Source organism: Choloepus didactylus, chromosome 8, assembly GCF_015220235.1.
Source record: "Choloepus didactylus isolate mChoDid1 chromosome 8, mChoDid1.pri, whole genome shotgun sequence".
Classification (NCBI taxonomy): Eukaryota; Metazoa; Chordata; class Mammalia; order Pilosa; family Megalonychidae; genus Choloepus; species Choloepus didactylus.
In genome coordinates this window covers 129,387,439-129,405,872 of record NC_051314.1, presented here as the reverse complement: position 1 = coordinate 129,405,872, position 18,434 = coordinate 129,387,439, and the positions used below count along the sequence as shown (strand labels likewise).

The following is an 18,434-nucleotide window of genomic DNA, read 5'->3' as shown; positions in this document are numbered from 1 at the left end:
TTTCCTTAGTGAGATTCATGCAAGAGGTATGCATGGCTCTAGCTAGTTCCCTTTACTGCTGCTTAGTGTCCTACTACATGCATACATGGCACTTAGGACAGTTAGGTGATTTTTCATTGATGGCTGAAAAACAATGTTGCCATGAATACTTCTGAACATATCTCCTGGGGCCCGTATGTATGTGCTTCTCTAGAGATACACCTAGGAGTGGAATTGCTGGGGCATCAGATACACATCTTCACCTTTTGGGGATATTGCTTCCCAAAGTAGCTGAACCAGTGTGCACTTCAACCAGCAGTGCATGAGGGTACCTTGGGCTCCACATCCTCCTCAACATTTGTTATTATCAGAAGACTTACAGCCCTGGCTCATCTTTCATCAGATTTTTCTCTCCAACCTTCTGTCATCAGCAACATCAAAATGCATTTAAGTATCAGCTTACAGGTGGTGTGCACTCACCCAAGCCCTGCTCCCGAGGCACTCTGTCTGGTCCCGACAGCCCATGGCACATAATTCAGACAGACAATGCAGAAATTCACTGAGCTTCTGGGACTGAGCTTATTTGAGGCACTTTTACAACCACTACAACTATATGAGGAAGTGTTATTATGATCCTCATTTACAGCTAAGGAAGTTCAAGTCTTAACAAACTTGCCAAAAATTCACAGTTATCCTATAGCAGAGCCAAGAATCAAACCCATGTTTTCTGACTTTCAAGTACTGTGTAATTTCCACGACACTAGCAGGAGACAACTGATGGAGATATCAAATGAAATGAAAACAGAACTACGGTATGATTCCATTTATCGAGCTCTATCCCACTAGATCCCGTACCAAGATACATTCACCTGAGATAGAGGTTGAAGATGCTCCGCACATTGTACTGAATTCTTGCAGCTGTGTTTGTGACGTTCTGTGTCACTGTTGCTAACTGGGTGCACTGACCCATCAGGGAATTTCCTATACAGTTGTGATGCTGGGCAAGCCTGAACACTCAAAAATATCTCTTCTAATTGTATTCTTAGCGATTTATTCCTTAGGTTTGAAGATTCTGCAGCACCTTCAAGATCTCTTCGTTGATACCTTCCTTGGAGGAGTAACGCTAAGTTGTCAGTTGACGAGGAGGTGTTCTAGGTGGCTTTGCAAAGTTGCCAGCCTGACATCATGGAGGGGATGTCTCAGACTCAGGAACATTTAAGTCTGTGCGCTGCACCCCAGGGAAGAGTGGATGTGCCTGTGGCTAAGAATGGAGACCCTGAAGCTTACAATTTGGATGCGGTGAACTTGAGGACTCCCGCTCCTTTTTTCCCAGTTGTTCCGAAGACCTTTGTGGCCTGGCCCTGGAGAACCACTTGTGCTCAGGAAATGCCATTCTCTGCAATGTAGCCGTGGAGTAGGGGTCGAGTTGTTCCCTGTGAGCTGTGACCCAAACTAAGAATATCTCACAACCATCTTGGGGTGGGACTCAGGGGTGAGGAGAATTTCTTGTGCCTTTTTGTGTTCCTTAGTTTTTTCCTTTATCATCTGAGACATGGTGTCTGTCCTTTTCCTAAGTTGCATGGAGAAAGGGAATGTTCTAGCAATAAAATGCTCTTCTTTATTAGGAGCTAAAGAAATCTCTTTGGTGTAATGGTGAAGAGTGCCAGGGAGTGGTCTGAGGCCAGTACATGTCCTCAGCTGGTGGTCTGTGTCTTTGCCAATAATTCAACTTCCCCCATTATTTCTGTTCCTTCCACCCAGCATTTTTTAACCTAATTCAGAAACCCAATGCATTACCAAGAGTTACCTGTGTTGATCTTTAATGATGAGACATAGGGGGAAAAATACTTCCAAAAACACTGTCCAGGAAGATTAAACCAATATGAATTGTTGGGAATGGAAGAAGTAGAGCTTAAGTCATTTCCAAGAAACATGGAAAATGTCTGTTATTTCTCTCATTTACAACATCTTGGAGTTCACAATGGATTTTGAAGTGAATAGATCTAAATTCAGTGGAGATGCAGAAATTTTGAGAGGAAAAAAAATGGAAGCATGAAATATGGCTCCCTCACTGCATGGGTTTCTCCTCTCAATATAAGGAGTTTTCCTTTATTTCAGCCAACAAATATTTATTGAGCACCTACTATGTGGCAGGCGCTGAGATGGGCCCTGGGGATGCCATGGTGAATCAGATGAAGTCCCTGCCCTCATGGAGTTCACATTCAAATGGGGAAGGAAGACATTTACAATCCCGGGTTGTGGTAAGTGCTAAAGAAAAATAAAGCAGAGGAAGAGGAGAGAGCAGGTTGGAGATGGGGTGGTGGGGTGGCTCTTGTACATATGCTGGTGAGGGAAAGCCTCACTGAGGAGAGGACATTGTGCTGAGACCAGAACAAGGTGAGGGGGAGGGCCAGACAGACCTCTGGAGGGAGGGTGCCCCAGACAGAGGGGAGAGTGCAGGAAAGAGAGAGGTTAGGTTGGGAATGTACTCTTGCCCACACACCCACCCCAGATCTGGGCTAGATTGGCAGCTCTCCTTCCCCTCTGTCCAGCCTGGTTCCTCCTGTGACCAGGCATTCACACCAGCAAGACAACTGGCTGGCTGGGGGAAGAGCATCATTTCTTGCTCTGGAGAGAATACAGCTGACCCGTCTACACCAAGATAGAACTTGCCCTTGTCTTCCTTGGAATGATGCTCCTCCCAACTGGGTCAACAGGCCACCAAACCCTCCACCTGACAGACCTGTCCCTGTACGGAACAGAGAACACAGAATGACTTCAAGTATGTTCTGAGAACACAGAGGGCTGGGGTCTTTGTGTTTCTGGCTCTGAGGACGGCTGATAAAGAGCTCAAATAGGTAAGATTTCCTTGGTCTTCCTGCCTCTAGGCCCTCAGGCTTGAAGGCCTTCTAGAAGACTTCCGCCTTTAGATAAAACCAGACAACATCTTGTAGATGGCACTGGATGCCAGGCGGTTATTGGCAATTCTAGACACATGGCTTTTGAGCCCTTGGGACGAGGCAAAGCTGAATTGAGATGTACTGTACATGCAAATACACACCACATTTTGAAAACTTAATTTGAAAAAAAGAATGTGAAATCCCTCATTAATGATTTTTATGTTGATTATAATGAAAGGATGTTTTGGATCTATTGGGTTAAAGAAAATATATTATTAAAATTTCACTTGTTTCTTTTTATATTTTTAATGTGTTAACTAAAAAAAATTAATTCTATATATCTAGCTATCGGACAGTGCTGGTCTAGAAAGATTGCACAGCTTGTTTGCTCTAACTTTATATAATCTACTCCAGCATCTCTCAGCTCTGTCAGGAAGTTCTTCCTAATCTAAATCCCTGCCCTCTTGTCCACGCCTCAGTAGAAATGGAGATAACTGGTTTCCACCTTCCCTGGGATAACTTTTCATAATGGAAATATATTTATGCCTTTTCTCCCTCATGTTCATTTCTCAAGGCTGAAGGATGCCGATTCTTATCTCTAGTGGGAGGGATGGGGTGGAGAGTTCATCTGGCCAAGTGAAATCGCCCAGTCAAATGCCCTGCCACATAAGGGAATTCCCAGAATATTCTTCATAGAATGGGTTATTCAGCGCTACATAAACAGCTCCCATGAGCCGTGGAAGGTTAAGGGCAGCCAATTCTATTTCAGGCTTTCTCCTCTGACCTTGTCAGGTCTGCTGAAACAGGAATGAAGCTGTTTTCCAGAATTCTCCCTGTCCAGCAAGGGTTCCACGATCCCAGTGCCCGTTTTGAAATTTATCACCAAGGGAAGACAAACCCTGTTCCCACTCCAAATAGACAGATGTTCCACTGACTACTAGGCAAGGACAACATTTTTTTTTGTTTTAAATCCATATCACAGTTTAATAATTATAGATTCTGCCACTGTAAATTATCTTTGGTGGACATTATTTCTATCAAGTCCATTTTCCTGGGACAAATTTTTTTTAATTAAATTCAGTTTTATTGAAATACATTCACACACCATATAATCATCCATGGTATACAATCCACTGTCCACAGTATGATAACATAGCTATGTGTTCATCACCACAATCTATCTCTGAACATTTTCCTTACATCAGAAAGAACCAGAACAAGAATAAAAAATAAAAGTGAAAAAAGAACACCCAAATCATTCCCCCATCCCACCCCATTTGTCCTTTAGTTTTTATCCCCATTTTTCTACTCATCCATACACTAGATAAAGGGGGTGTGATCCACAAGGTCTTCACAATCACATTGTCACCCCTTGTAATCTACATTAGTATATAATTGTCTTCAGGAGTCCAGACTGCTGGGTTGGAGTTTGGTAGTTTCAGGTATTTACTTCTAGCTATTCCAATACATTAAAACCTAAGACGTGTTATCTATATGGTGCATAAGAATGTCCACCAGAGTGACCTCTCGACTCCATTTGAAATCTCTCAGCCACTGAAACTATTTCGTCTCATTTTGCATCCCCCTTTTGGTCAAGAAGATACTCTCAGTCCCACGATGCCGGGTCCACGTTCATCCCTGGGAGTCATATTCTGCATTGCCAGGCAGATTTACAACCCTGGGAGTCGGGTCCCACGTGGGGGGAGGGCAGCAAGTTCACCTGTCGAGATGGCTCAGTTAGAGAGAGAGAGGGCCACATCTGAGCAACAAAGAGGTACTCAGGGGGAGACTCTCAGGCACAATTACATGCAAGTTTAGACTCTCCTTTGCAGTAACGAGCTTCATAAGGGCAAGTCCCGTGATCAAGGGCTCAGCACATCAAACCGCCAGAAGGACAACATTTTGCATTTGTGACACTAGGATGCTTTTCTCCTATTTTATGGATGGCAAAACTGAGACACAATAATAAAAACAAATAAACAAAATAAATGAAAAACTAAAAACAAAAAAATCTGAGGCACAGAAAGGCAAGTAGTTTGATTCTGCTGATGAAAGCAGATTGAGTGTGAGATACCAATTCAGACAAAACTGGTCGAGAATTGCAACTCTGTCACTTGCTAGCTGGACAGTCTTGTGTGAAGCGCTTAATCTTTTAAAATCTGCTTCCTCATTTGTAAAACTGAAATAACACATACTTTGTGGAGTTGGTGTGAAGTTTAAATGTGAGGCAGAGTAGCAAAAATGGTTATAGCTCTCTATGCCTCAGTTTACTCAACTAGAAACTGGAGATCACACTGCCATGATGATTAAGTGGATGGATTAATGTCAATCTCTCAAAACAGGGCTTGGCACATAGCAAGTGTTGAATAAATGTTTGGGCACACACATGCACACGCGCACACACACACACTGACTCTTTGCCCTCATAGAACAATGGGAGCAGGTATTTAATATAGTATTTACCATGCTATTTAATAATTTCCTGTTTACCTGTCCATCTTCCCCCTAGATCCTAGGCCTTATAAAGTCCGAGTCCATTTTTCCCTCTTCTCTCTCTTCCCCAGCACCAAGTTCATTAAATGAATTATTAGCAGGACCCAGAGGACTCTGAAGGAAACATACCTTCTTGGGTGCTGAAACACTAGAATAGCCTGTTGAGCTCCTCACCTGGTATTTTCAACCATAAAACCTAACCCATGCCATAGGCTATTACTCAAGACCCATTTCTACTCTCCACCAGTTCCCTTGCTCCCATGCACGTCTCTCTCATCCCCCAGGCTCCGTGCCCAAATTTTTATCATGCAAGGGTCCTCAAGATATTTGGTAAATTGCACATCTCTCTCCAAACATTTTGATCCTCCAGGCTTCAGCCAAGACTCCTGTTTTGCCTTTCCTCTGGCTTTAGCATTTCTCATCCCCACTGTACCCGCCCCTTCTGCTTTATCATCTTTTCCTGCTTTATTATCTTTTTCTGCTTCCATTCCCTCCCTTTCTTACTTCTGCCTTGTTTAAGCCTTGATCTTGTTCTTTGTACCCCTGGACATGACCTTCCTTTCTAGTGATACTTGGGAATGTATAACTGACTGTTGTCTAGTGTTTGTGCTCAATGAGCATCCAGTGAAAATGAGGCTGGGCTAAGGGAGGGGCCACACATCAAAACTTCTACCCTGAAAATTGAACAATGGCAAGATGCAGCAACTTTATCTACAGGCATGCAGGCATGTATGATTGACTCTGTGCTGGGGCCCGCAGAGAGTGAATTGTTTAGATGTTTGTGTTGGCTTGGGACTAACACAAGATGGGCAACTAGATGGACAGCTGCAGAAACCTCTAAATATAACAATATGCAGGCAGCAGCAATTATTTACATTGTGCAATGCAAAGTAATTGTATTTGGCTCAGTGAACAGCACAACTAAGTTCAGAAGTAGAGGAGAAGCATGAAGACAAAGGGCTTGGAGCAAGTGGGTCAGCTATGAGTAGAAATGATAAGACAGAGGAGCCAGGATGGGGGCATTTGGGGCAGCCTGGAGAGCCCACCCTTGCCTCTCCTTTGTCATCTCAGACAGCAGTTTTGGGGCTTTCCGAGGCTTGGCAATTAGATGGGACAATCCTGGCACACAGCCTAATGGCAAATGCAGGCTAAAGATCATGATCCACAATGTGACTGGCCCTGCCTCGACCCCCAGGGGCTCCACTCACTGACCAAGCAACCCAGGAACCTGAACTTGCCTTGGCAACCTAGCTCATGAGGTCAAGACCAGGCTCAGGAAGGGGGAGCTTGCAGAACAGGGGGTGTCAGCCCAGAAGAGACTCTGAAGTCTCCCTGTGCTGGGATTAATCAGTGTCAATGAAGTTAGTGGCATTCAGCTGAGCACAAGATGTTCTGGAGAGTGGGGGGCTGGATATGAATTGGAGGTGGTGGTGTCCATCCTTGCTTCCTTCTTAGATCTACTCTCAAAAGTTGTGGCAACAGATTAGGTCTTTAAGGCAGGCCCAGGTTACAGTGATCCTCGCCCTCTCCCCCTCAAACCCTTTAAGAACTCCATATTCATTAGCGGAGGATAGGGGATGTGTTCAAGGCCTCTGACAGGTCTATGGCAGGTTGAGCTGGGGGTTGCCTTAGCAGAGTCCCCAGGCTGCTGCTCTTTGCTAGGAGGCAGGATGGATGCTCTTGACCTCTAGACCACCATGGCCTACTGGGGTTCGGGAGATTATGGAGTCTTGCTTCTGCATCCCTGGCTGACTAGCGAACAGGAGGGCCCTGTAAATGCCCTAGCCCCCTGCCGGCAGGAAACAGGCTGCTTCCCCAAGAGTGGAGCAGGAAGGTGGTGGGCTGAATGGATGTCCTCCTGACTTGAGGCCAGGAGCCTCTAGAGGGTCTGAGTTGGCCAAGATGGGAGTCGTGTAAGGGCTGCTTACCTTTCTGCAATCCCTTAGCTGCTTAGGCTGGAGAGTAGGTGCTTTCTCTGAAGAATCCCAAAGGCTACCCCTTTTCACCCCTCAAAATCTTCATATCAGTCCTGTGAGTATCCCCAGGCCCTCTCATTTTGGAGGTGACAAGAGCGTGGTGATAACACCGGCTCTGGAGTCCTGGCTCCCAGCCCCCTGCCTCCTGCTTCACACCCAGGAGGGCAGGGACCACCTGCTTTGTGGCCTAGGGCAAATGACTTCTCAGTGGATTTCAGTTTGTCCATCTAAAAACTGAGAGCTGAGACTTGTTTTCTGACAGCCTGCCCAGCTCTGACACTTCAGGGTCTAGGTAAAAGGAACCCCTCTTTTCCATGATCATTCCAATCCAGGAGTGAGAACAGGGACCTTCTCAGAGCCCAGGCACCCCCTGGAGTGCTCAGGGAATGCTCCTTCACCCCCAACTCTGATCCTTCCCACCCCACACATACCATGGGAAGAGGTGGCAAGGCCAAGGAGGGCCATTGAATAGGATTATAGATTTAGAGCTAGAAGGGAACTGGGAAACTCTAGACAAACTCTACTGATTATTTTTAGTATATGAATAATGATTGATAGCCTTAGTTATGGAGTGCCTACAATGCACCAGACACTTTGCAGATACTTAGATTATTTACTGATCCCTCTTAGTGCAGATAAGGAAACTGGAATCCCAAAAGGAACCTCTCCCAGAGGTCACAGAGCTGGTTAGTGGTTAAAGCAGGGCTAGAACCCTAGTGGTGTCATGCATCCAGGGGCTTGAGGGGCTTGAGAAAAGTGAGATAAAGAGGGCAATGGGATAGAGTCAAGAAAACCCAGACCACCAACTCAGGGATGTGACGGGGCCAGAGGAGGTAGGGTGGGGCCCACCAAACAGCTTCTCCCCCTCTAGCCATCTCCCTGCCACCCCTCCACCAGGCCTCCCCCACTCGCCCCCACATCCCTACTTACTCCCCAACCTCGTCCCCAAACAGGGCCAGCACCTTTCTGGCCACTGCCTCTGCCTGCCTTCAGAAAAGGCCCCCACTGCCGGCCACTCTTCTCTGGCTCCCCCATAGCAAAAGCTGAAGCATCTGGGGCAACTGCAGCCCAGGCCCAAGGCCCTAAGGTACTGCTCTGGGGTGACCACTATGACTTCTATCTTTAACCCCTACTTTGTTCCACTCCGGTTACCCTGCTGAGGCTTGGTTAGCCTTCCACAGGCCGGGCTCTCTAGAGAAGCAGTGGGATTGAGGTTATTGTTGCCTAAGAGGCTTCCTGCACCCTGTCCAATCCCGGTGTTGATTCAAATGGGAAATGGAAGTGATGGTAATGTCCAAATTTCTTACAGTGCCTCTTCCGCCATCCCAACACACACACACACACACACCTTCTTCCTCCCCACTCCTTGTTCTATCCCCAAGTCTGGAGCCCTCTCGCTGCTCCTCTCCCCATGCAATCCTCCCACCCTTACGAGAGAGTCCCACCGGGAAGACACAATGTAGAGTTTCACTAGCGTCTCCGGGAGCCTGGGATACAGAGGGGGCTTGAGGCTGGGAGAATGGTGGAATGCTGGAAAGGCTGTGTTCTGCAGAAGCCAGAATCCTTCAGCCACTCAAAGGGCTTCTTGCAGAAGAGGCATTTGGTTAAGAACTCCAGAGCCTGGGGGTCTGTGTGCCCACCACTGTCCCTACCTATTGGAGGGTCCTCTAGCTGTGTCCAGGTCTTCTCTTTCTCGTTGAGGATTTTCCAGGTCGTGCCTTGGAGAGATAGTGGAGGGGCAAGGATGTTCGTCCCTCGATCAGGGTCTGGTAATCCCTCACGAGGTCCTGGCTCAGGGGCACACTGGGCAGCAAAGCCAGCTTTAGTGCCGTCTCTTGGTAGTGTGGCAGAGGGTTTGGACAGGGCCAGCTCTTGGCAACATCATTGGGAAGTGGGTTGGGCATGAGCTGGAGGCCGTGGGGTTCAAACCTCCCACCAGCTGATATATGCTGGTACCTGTTGAGCGAAAAGGGTGGCAGAGAACAGAGAAGTCAAAGGAGAGATGCAGGTATGGTAAGAAGAGATTAGAAGGGAAAGGGTGACCCTGCCTTCCCGGGCTAGTCAAATACCAGGCTCCCTGGATCACTTCTGACTCTCTTCCTAATTGGATATTGATTTACACCTTATCAAGGGGATGGCCTGCTCTGTGTGTGTGTGTGTGTGTGTGTGTGTGTGTGTGTGTGTGTGTTTGGGCATTAGGCTAATAAAATAATGTCATTTAGATGGTAAACGTTCCATCTTCTTTATATCCTCAATTTATCCAGATTCCAACTATCTTCAAGTCCCACCTTTGCCACTAAAGTAGCACCAGTGACAAGAACCCTGCATCAGCTCAAGTGTTCCTTCTTCTCATGGGTAAAACATGATGCTACTCAAGGGCTCTTCCAGCTCCCACCTGCTGTGATTCTACACCTTCTCTGATGACTTCCTCTTCTCTGTAGGTCTTTAGGATTAGTTTGGGCAGTAGGAAATGGACTTTAAAAACAAACAAACAAACATGGTTGAATAGTGCAAATTTCCTATAGTTCAACATGCTTTGCACCTGATTCAACAAATATTCCCATGTTAGCTATCATGGTTTCAGTCAGTGTTTCTCATCCCTGGTCCTGGTTGCACATTAGAATCACCCCAAAGAGCTTTCAAAAAACACCAATGACCGGGCTGTGCCCTAGACTAATTAAATTTAAATCTCCTGGGTGGGGCCCAAATATCAGCATTAAAAAAAAAGAGCCCTGGGAATAGATATCTATTTGGTACAGGATCTAAATTTTCTAAACGGTACAACTCTACAGTCAATTTGTTCAAACACCACAATTGCATGGAACTTTGAATAGGAAGTGAGATACAGTAGGTTAGTATAGGCTGGAGTGAAATAGTGACACATCCCAGAGTAATTTGGGCAGATAATAAGAAATATATTTACAACCTCCCCCTCCCCAGCCCCGAGGATCTGGAGAAAGGTGAGGATGTGTTGGACATCCTCAACTGGACTGGTGTTGATGTTGTCACAAACATTGGGACTGGCGGTTTGATGTGCTGAGCCCTCGAGCATGGGACTTGCCCTTATGAAGCTCATTACCACAAAGGAGAGTCTAAACTTGCATGTAATGGTGCCTAAGAGTCTCCCCCTGAGTACCTCTTTGTTGCTCAGATGTGGCCCTCTCTCTCTCTAACTGAGCCATCTCGACAGGTGAACTCGCTGCCCTCCCCACTACGTGGGACCCGACTCCCAGGGGTGTAAATCTCCCTGGCAATGCAGAATATGACTCCCGGGGATGAATGTGGACCTGGCATTGTGGGACTGAGAGTATCTTCTTGACCAAAAGGGGGATGCAAAATGAGACGAAATAGTTTCAGTGGCTGAGAGATTTCAAATGGAGTCGAGAGGTCACTCTGGTGGACATTCTTATGCACCATATAGATAACACCTCTTAGGTTTTAATGTATTGGAATAGCTAGAAGTAAATACCTGAAACTACCAAACTCCAACCCAGCAGTTTGGACTCCTGAAGACAATTATATACTAATGTAGATTACAAGGGGTGACAGTGTGATTGTGAAGACCTTGTGGATCATACCCCCTTTATCTAGTGTATGGATGAGTAGAAAAATGGGGATAAAAACTAAAGGACAAATGGGGTGGGATGGGGGATGATTTGGGTGTTCTTTTTTCACTTTTATTTTTTATTCTTGTTCTGGTTCTTTCTGATGTAAGGAAAATGTTCAGAGATAGATTGTGGTGATGAACGCATAACTATGTTATCATACTGTGGACAGTGGATTGTATACCATGGATGATTGTATGGTGTGTGGATGTATTTCAGTAAAACTGAATTTAATAATAAAAAAAAAAGATATCAGTCCTACTCAAAGCAACTTATAGATTCAATGAAACCCCATGCAAAATTCCAAAAATCTTCTTTGCATAAATGGAAAAGCCAATCATCAAATTTATATGGAAGGGTAAGTTGTTCCTAAATGTTAAAACCATCTTGAAAAAAAATAATGAAGTCAGAGTAATCACACATCCTGTTGTTAACAGTTATTAAAAAGCCACAGTAATCTAAATAGAATGGTACTAGGACAAGAGCAGACATATATATCAGTGGAATCACATTGAGAGCTCAGAAATCAACCTTCACATTTGTGGTCAAATCATTCTTGAAAAGGGGGAAAAACTCAATAGGGAAAGAGTAGTCATTTCTACATTTAGTGCTGGGGAAACTGGATCTACATCTGCATAACAAAGGAGGAGGACTTCTACCTCATACCTTAGACAAAAACCAACTCAAAATGGACATAGACCTAAATATATGAAGCAGAACTATCAAACTCCTGGAAAAAAATAAAGGGAAGTAACCTCAGGACCTTGAGTTAGGCAATGATTTCTAAGGCCTTACAATCAATATACAAGCAACAAAAGAAAAAATAGATAAATGCATCCTCATCAGAATTAAAAACAATTTTCATCAAAGGATTTTATCATGAAAGTAAAATGACAACCTAAACAGTGAGAGAAAATATTTGGAAACCAAATATCCAATAAAGGTATAATTTACAGAATATATTAAGAAATCCTTCAACTTAACAATCAAAAAACAATACAATTTAAAGATTGGTGAAGGACTTGAATAGATATCTCTCCAAAGTAGATATACTAATGGCTAGAAAGCACATGTAAATATGCTGAACATACATCATTAGCTATCAGGGAAATGCAAATGAAAACCACAATGAGATAACATTTCAAATCCATTAGAATGGCTGTTGTTAAAAACTGGAAAATAGCAAGGGTTGGGGAGATTGTGGAGAAATAGGAACTCTCATTCACTGCTGGTAGCAATGTATAACGGTTCAGCCACTGTGGAATCCAGTTTGGTTGTTCCTCAGAAAGCTAAATATAGAACTACCATATATTCCAGCAATCCTACTACCAGGCATATCCCCCAGGAAATTGAAAGCAGGCCCTCACACAGATATTTGCATACCAATATTCATAACAGCATTATTCACAATTGCCAAAAGATGGAAGCAACCTAAGTGTCAGTTGACCAATGAGTGGATAAATAAAATGTGATATATACATACAATGGAATATTATTTGTCATAAAATGGAATGAAGTCCTTATACATGAAACAGCATGAATAAATCTTGCAGACATCATGTTGAGTGAAATAAGCCAGTCACAAAAGGACAAACATTATGTTATCTCATTGATTTGAAATAATTAGAATAAGCAGACTCACAGGGTCAGAATCCAGAATAAAATTTGCCAGGGGATGGGATGGGGAAGTGGAATGTGAGGATAAGGCTTAAAACATACAGGATTCCTAGTTGGAATGTTGGAAATGTTTTGGTAAATGGATGGTGGTGATGGTGGCACAATATTGTGAACATAACTGACAGCACTGAAATATATATCTGAATGTTATTAAAAGGGAAAATATTAGATTGTATATATGGTATCAGAATAAAATTTTAAAAAAATCATGGAACTACACTACACAAATTATGAACCCTAAAGTAAACCATTTGCTATAGTTAATATAATTGTGAAAATGTACTATCTTCAATTGTAACAAATATTCCATACCAATGCAAGGTATTGATAACAAGGTGGTATAGGGGATTCCTGTATTTTATGCATGATTGTTCTGGAAACCAATAAATTCTCTTAAAAAGAAAGAAAAAAAAAAAAATAGAGCCCTGGGCAGTTCTAGTATACTGCTCAGATTGAGAATCTAAGCATCCTGAAGCTTAGACCAGGCTTATACATATTAAATCCTCTGAGTCCGCTGATAGATCCAGACTGTTTTAACCCCTTATAGATGCTCAAAAGGAATAACCAGACTGAATGGGTCTTTCCTTTCAGCCTCTTTCTTGTTCCCACCTGGTGAACTTGTACAGATCCCTTAAAGTCCAGCTCAAATACTACCTCCTCTACAAAGAGCAAAATCTGGTCCTTCATTCGCAGCTTCAGGGTCTGGGCTGACAGCAGTAAACCTGCCCCCCTCTCATGGAGGTGCCACACTAATACTGATAGGATTTATTGAACCCCTCCATGTCAGGCACTGTACCATTGAATCTTGTAACCACTCTGCAGGTGCCAGGTACTCTACTCTCCAATGCATACTTGAGAAAAGTGAGGCTCAAAGAACTTAAGAAACTTAAGGTCATATGGCAAGGTCTGGCTCCAGAGGCCATACTCTTTCTGCCATTTATTGAGTGCTAAGTTCTTTTTGTGGAGAGTTGTATTTTTCTTAAACTGTCTTTATAGAACATTGCATGACATTAGAAATAGCTGCAAACTTGTCTGATTCCCCAAACAGACAAGAAGGGAAATAGAGCACAGAGGTTAACAACGAGGCAACAGAGCTGAGCTGTCTGGGTTCACGTTCCAGCTCTGCCACTTACCAGCTGTGTGACCTTGGACAGGACACTTGACCTCTCTGTGTCTTAGATGCCCCATCTGTGAAATGGGGTTGATGACAAGTTTCTACCCAGAGGGTCGTATGAGGTTTAAATAGAGCGAAACGGCTTAGAGCCTAGAATGGTTGCTGGCACGTGGAAGTTCTAAGTGTTAGCAATTATCATTAGACTAACTGACCTTTAAAACCACCAACTGTTGGTGTAATTTTTTTTATGATTAAAAATCTCCACACTGCTCTCCCCTTCAATCCTTCTGTCCTCCTGCTAATGCCCTTGGGATTGGAATTTGAGTCGTTCTATCCTTATTGCCTCCCTGCTTCCCGCTGCTTATACTCAGAGCCTCGACTGGATGCAGTTAGGGAAATGTCTGAGTCCCCACAAAGAGCAGGGAGAGGGACGGTCTTGAGGTCTCTAACACCTTCTTTCACATTCCTGATTCAGCTCTAACCAAACCTGGCACCGACCCTCCTTTCCGCCTCTCCCAAGGGGCCCTACCCTTCCAGGCTTATTCTTGATTTCGTCAAGAAGCCTTCCAGGGGGAACACAGAAGTCTCTTCCTCTTCTGAACATAGTAACATATAGTTTTGCTCAATATTTTTACATATTGACTAACACATTTTATCCTTACCCAGTGAGGTCCGTATTACCATCCCCATTTTATCAATGATGGAATCGAGACCGGGGAAACTAAGGAGTTTGCCAAAGCGATCCAGCTTTTGACAATTCCCCTAAACGACTGTCTTCCTTCTAGCACCCAGCAGGTGTTCCTGGAGGCCTCAGCGCCTGGGGCTTGGTGCAGGTATCCGTTTTTTCTCCTGCCTTTCGTGAGCTCCTTCAGGGCAGGGGACTGCACCACATGGCTCTGTAACCTCAGTGTCTAGCAGGTGTTACATGTGGAGTTGCCCTCCCCCCAACCCAACCCCCCAAATTTCAATTGATCAACTTGCTGTCCTTCCTTCGCCTCCGCCGTCTCTCCGGCTACGCTCAGGAAAGAGAGTTTGGTTTTCAGGTGACCGGAGGAGGGAAGGGGAGAGCCCCAAGTTAGACGTCAGAGAGCGGGAGGGGTCACCTGAACGTGGGCCGGGCCGGGTGAGCTCCCCAGCAAGGGGCTCAGCTCATCTTACATCTTGAAGTTCCCTGGCGGCAGGATGTTGCCACTGGCGTCCAGGGGCGGCGCTCTTGCTTCGCTCCTCAGCTTGAGCTTCTCCACCTCCTCCAGCTCCTTCACCGCCCTGCGGATCACCTGCTCCTTCCTACTCCCATCCAAGAAGATGGGGGTGCAGCAGATGAAGGTCAGGAAGCTGTTCTTACCCATCCAGGAGGGAGGGGGGATGGGGGGCTCTGCCGGGGGCTGGTGGTGGGCCCTGGCGTTGGTCAGCCAGCGCCAGACGTTGCTGTCGTAGGGCCTGTCGGGCCGCGAGGGGAAGGTGGCGGGCAGACGACCCACGTCGAGCCACGTGTGAAAGCCCCGCGTGTGCTGGGCAGCATCCTTCCAAGGGTGGATTAGCCGGTGGCGCACCCTGGACTTGGTTTCTGTGCAGGGTGGCAGCTTCAGGGCCAGATGGTGGTAGGCTTGCCGCGTGAAGCCGGGCAGCTCCCAGGACTCATTGGGGAAGAGGAATTCGCGCTGGGCCCAGGTGTGGCTGGTTGGTCCTGACTCACTTGCATGGACCTTCTGGGGAGAGACAGGAGGGAGCCTGGAGATGGCTGGAGTGGGGTTGGCAGGGGGTAGTGAGGGGTGAGCATGGGGGTCCTGCCTCTCCTTTCTGGCCAGAGAGCTGCCGGCAAGCTTCTCAACACAAGCTGCCAGCCTCCTTCAACCCCAGGATTCTCACCATTTCCCTCCACTGTCCTGCCCATCAGAAGATATGAGTGCTCTGTGTTATACTCATGATTTCTTATGTTTTGTTCTCTTTTCATTTATCTCTTTCCATGTCTGGGTTTTGATTTCCCACCTTCCTGACATTTTCCCACCCTTCACCTTTAACTTTCTCCCATCCTCTGCAATCTGGGGCTCCCCACTTTTCTTCCCTGGAACTGGGGCTCCTAATTGGAGGCCCTGAGGGAATGACAAGGGAAAATGCCTTCCCCTCTCCAGCTGGGTGTAGAAGCACAGCTTCTCCAGAACACAGGGCCTGGGTGCTTTTCTGTCCCATACTCTTCTTACCTCTCATTTCTCTGCCACTGGTGCTTTCCCACCCTTCTCATTAAAACACGAGCAAGTCAGATGTAGCCTCTCTCTCTCTAAGCCAACTCAGCAGGTAAACTCACAGCCCTCCCCATTTCATGGGACATGACTCCCAGGGGTGTAAATCTCCCTGGCAACATGGGGCATGACTTGTGGGGATGAGCCTGGACCCAGCATCGTGGGATTGAGAAAGCCTTCTGGACCAAAACAGGGAAGTGAAATGAAACAAAATAAAGTTTCAGTGGCTGAGAGATTTCAAATGGAGTCAAGAGGTCATTCTGGAGGGTATGCTTATATAATAAACTGATAATAAACTTTTTGGTTTTTAGTGTATTGGAATAGCTAGAAGGAAATACCTAAAACTGTTGAACTGCAACTCAGTAGCCTTGATTCTTTTTTCTTCAGTTTTATTGAGATATATTCACATACCCTACAATGATCCACAGTGTACAATCAACTGTTCACAGTACCATCATCATATAGTTGTGCATTCATCACCCCAATCAATTTTTGAACATTTTCCTTCAAAAAGAAAAATAAGAATAAAAATAAAAGTAAAAAAGAACACCCAAAGCATTCTACCCCCCATCCCACCCTACTTTTCATTTAGTTTTTGTCCCCATTTTTCTACCCATCTGTCCATACACTGAATAAAGGGAGTGTGAGCCACAAGGTTTTCAAAATCACACAGTCACACCATGTAAGCTACATAGTTATGCAATAGTCTTCAAGAATCAAGGCTACCGGGTTGGAGTTGGTCAGTTTCAGGTATTTCCTTCTAGCTATCCCAATACACTAAAAGCTAAAAAGGGATATCTATATAGTACATAAGAATGTCCTCTAGAGTGACCTCTCAACTCCATTTGAAATCTCTCAGCCACTGAAACTTTATTTTGTATCATTTTGCTTCCCCCTTTTGGTCAATAAGATTTTCTCAATCCCACGATGCCAGGTCCAGGCTCATCCCTGGGAGTCATCCCACGTTGTCAGGGAGATTTATACCCCTGGGAGTTATGTCCCACGTAGTGGGGAGGCTGGTGAGTTCACCTGCCATGTGGGCTTAGAGAGAGAGAGGGGCCACATCTGAGCAACAAAGAGGTTCTCTAGGGGAGACTCTTAGGCACAATTATAAGCAGGTCTAGCCTCTCCTTGCAAGCCCCACGATCGAAAGCTCATCCTATTAAATTGTTAGTCCTCGATGTTTGTGAGAAGTAGCCTTGTTTCTTGAAGATGATTGTATAACTATGTAGCTTACACTGTGTGACTGTGTGATTGTGAAAACCTCATGGTTCACACTCCATTTATCCAGTGTATGGACAGATGAGTAGAAAAATGGGGACAAAAATTAAATGAATAAGAGGAGGGGATGGGAGGGATGGGATGTTTTGGGTGTTCTTCCTTACTAGTATTTTTATTTATTTTTTTTTTTTTGGATAATGAAAATGTTCAAAATTTGATTTTGGTGATGAATCCACAACTATATGATGGCACTGTGAACAACTGACTGTACACTGTGGATGTCTGTAGGGTACATGAATATATCTCAATAAAACTGAATTGGGGGAAAAAAGAAAGAAAAAAACCACGAGCAAGCATACAAAGCACCTAGAATGTTAGTTGCTTCTCTTTGTTGCCCTTCCTCCCCACAGTGAAGCAAACAGTAGCAAGTACATATTGGCACCCTGCTAAACGCTTATCCACCTCTCATTTAATCCTCAAAACCCTATGAGCAAGTATTGTTATCATTCCCATTTTAAAGATGCAAAAAGCAAGACTCAGGAGGGTAGTTCACCCAAGGTGCTCGTGATGCTGGGCTGTGTGACGGGGGCTTGGCACAGTGCCTGGCACCAAGGCTGGGACTCAAAACTGTCTCTTTAAAAAAACCCCTCCCTCCTCTCCACCCCAAGAGCTTTTCTGGCTCCAAAAGTTCACCTGTTTCTTGGGCCCAGTCCCATGCATCATTTCCCTGGGCCCCTCCTCTCCTCTGCTCTGAGCTCCGTGTCGTGCAGCATAGCAGCACGGGACTAGGAGGAACAGACAGCACAGCAGAGAGTCTGCAGGCGGAGGGACAGAGAGTTTGAAGGTCAGGGGATCAGCTGCAGGGACAGCCCCTAGCCTGGCGGAGCAAAAGAGGGAGGCTGCCGAGATGGGGCCCTGCCCCTACCTGCAGGAAAGGTTCTCTGACTTTGGATGGATAACTCTGCCCTCTGGGAGATCTTCGTGGGTAACTGGCCATTCTTCTTCTGTGCCTCCCAGCCAGGAGGGGCTGCTTTTGGGGAAAGCCCTTTCTGGCTCCATTGTTTGCTGCTGGAGTTGCTATGGTGATCCTTCCTGAGCAGTGACGCAGAGAGGAGGCCCTTCCCTGTCTGGGAGGGCCCTTCAGTCCTTGGGGCCCCAGCTGCCTTCCAGGTGAGACAGACAGGGGATAGGATTCTTGTACTGCCAAAGACAGAAAGACGGTGGCAGGA

General features: G+C 45.5%; 1 protein-coding gene across 1 annotated transcript; it reads right to left on the bottom strand.

The window, feature by feature from the left end:
- Positions 1-8,829: 8,829 nt before the first annotated feature.
- On the bottom strand, positions 8,830-18,239 carry TEX52 (testis expressed 52). The gene is made up of 3 exons (XM_037847989.1): positions 18,131-18,239; positions 14,903-15,453; positions 8,830-9,304 (listed from the first exon to the last, which is right to left on the bottom strand). Exons 1-3 carry the CDS (start codon positions 18,200-18,202, stop codon positions 9,016-9,018), a joined length of 912 nt encoding a protein of 303 aa, XP_037703917.1. The 5' UTR covers positions 18,203-18,239; the 3' UTR covers positions 8,830-9,015.
- Between the last annotated feature and the right edge of the window lie 195 nt (positions 18,240-18,434).

Coding starts and splice junctions, on each gene's coding strand:
- TEX52 (XM_037847989.1), bottom strand. CDS start 18,202: ATGGCCAGTTACCCACGAAGATCTCCCAGAGGGCAGAGTTATCCATCC. Junction 15,454..18,130: donor TCAGAGAACCTTTCCTGCAG/GTAGGGGCAGGG, acceptor GTCTCTCCCCAG/AAGGTCCATGCAAGTGAGTC. Junction 9,305..14,902: donor CCGCCAGGGAACTTCAAGAT/GTAAGATGAGCT, acceptor TTCGCTCAACAG/GTACCAGCATATATCAGCTG.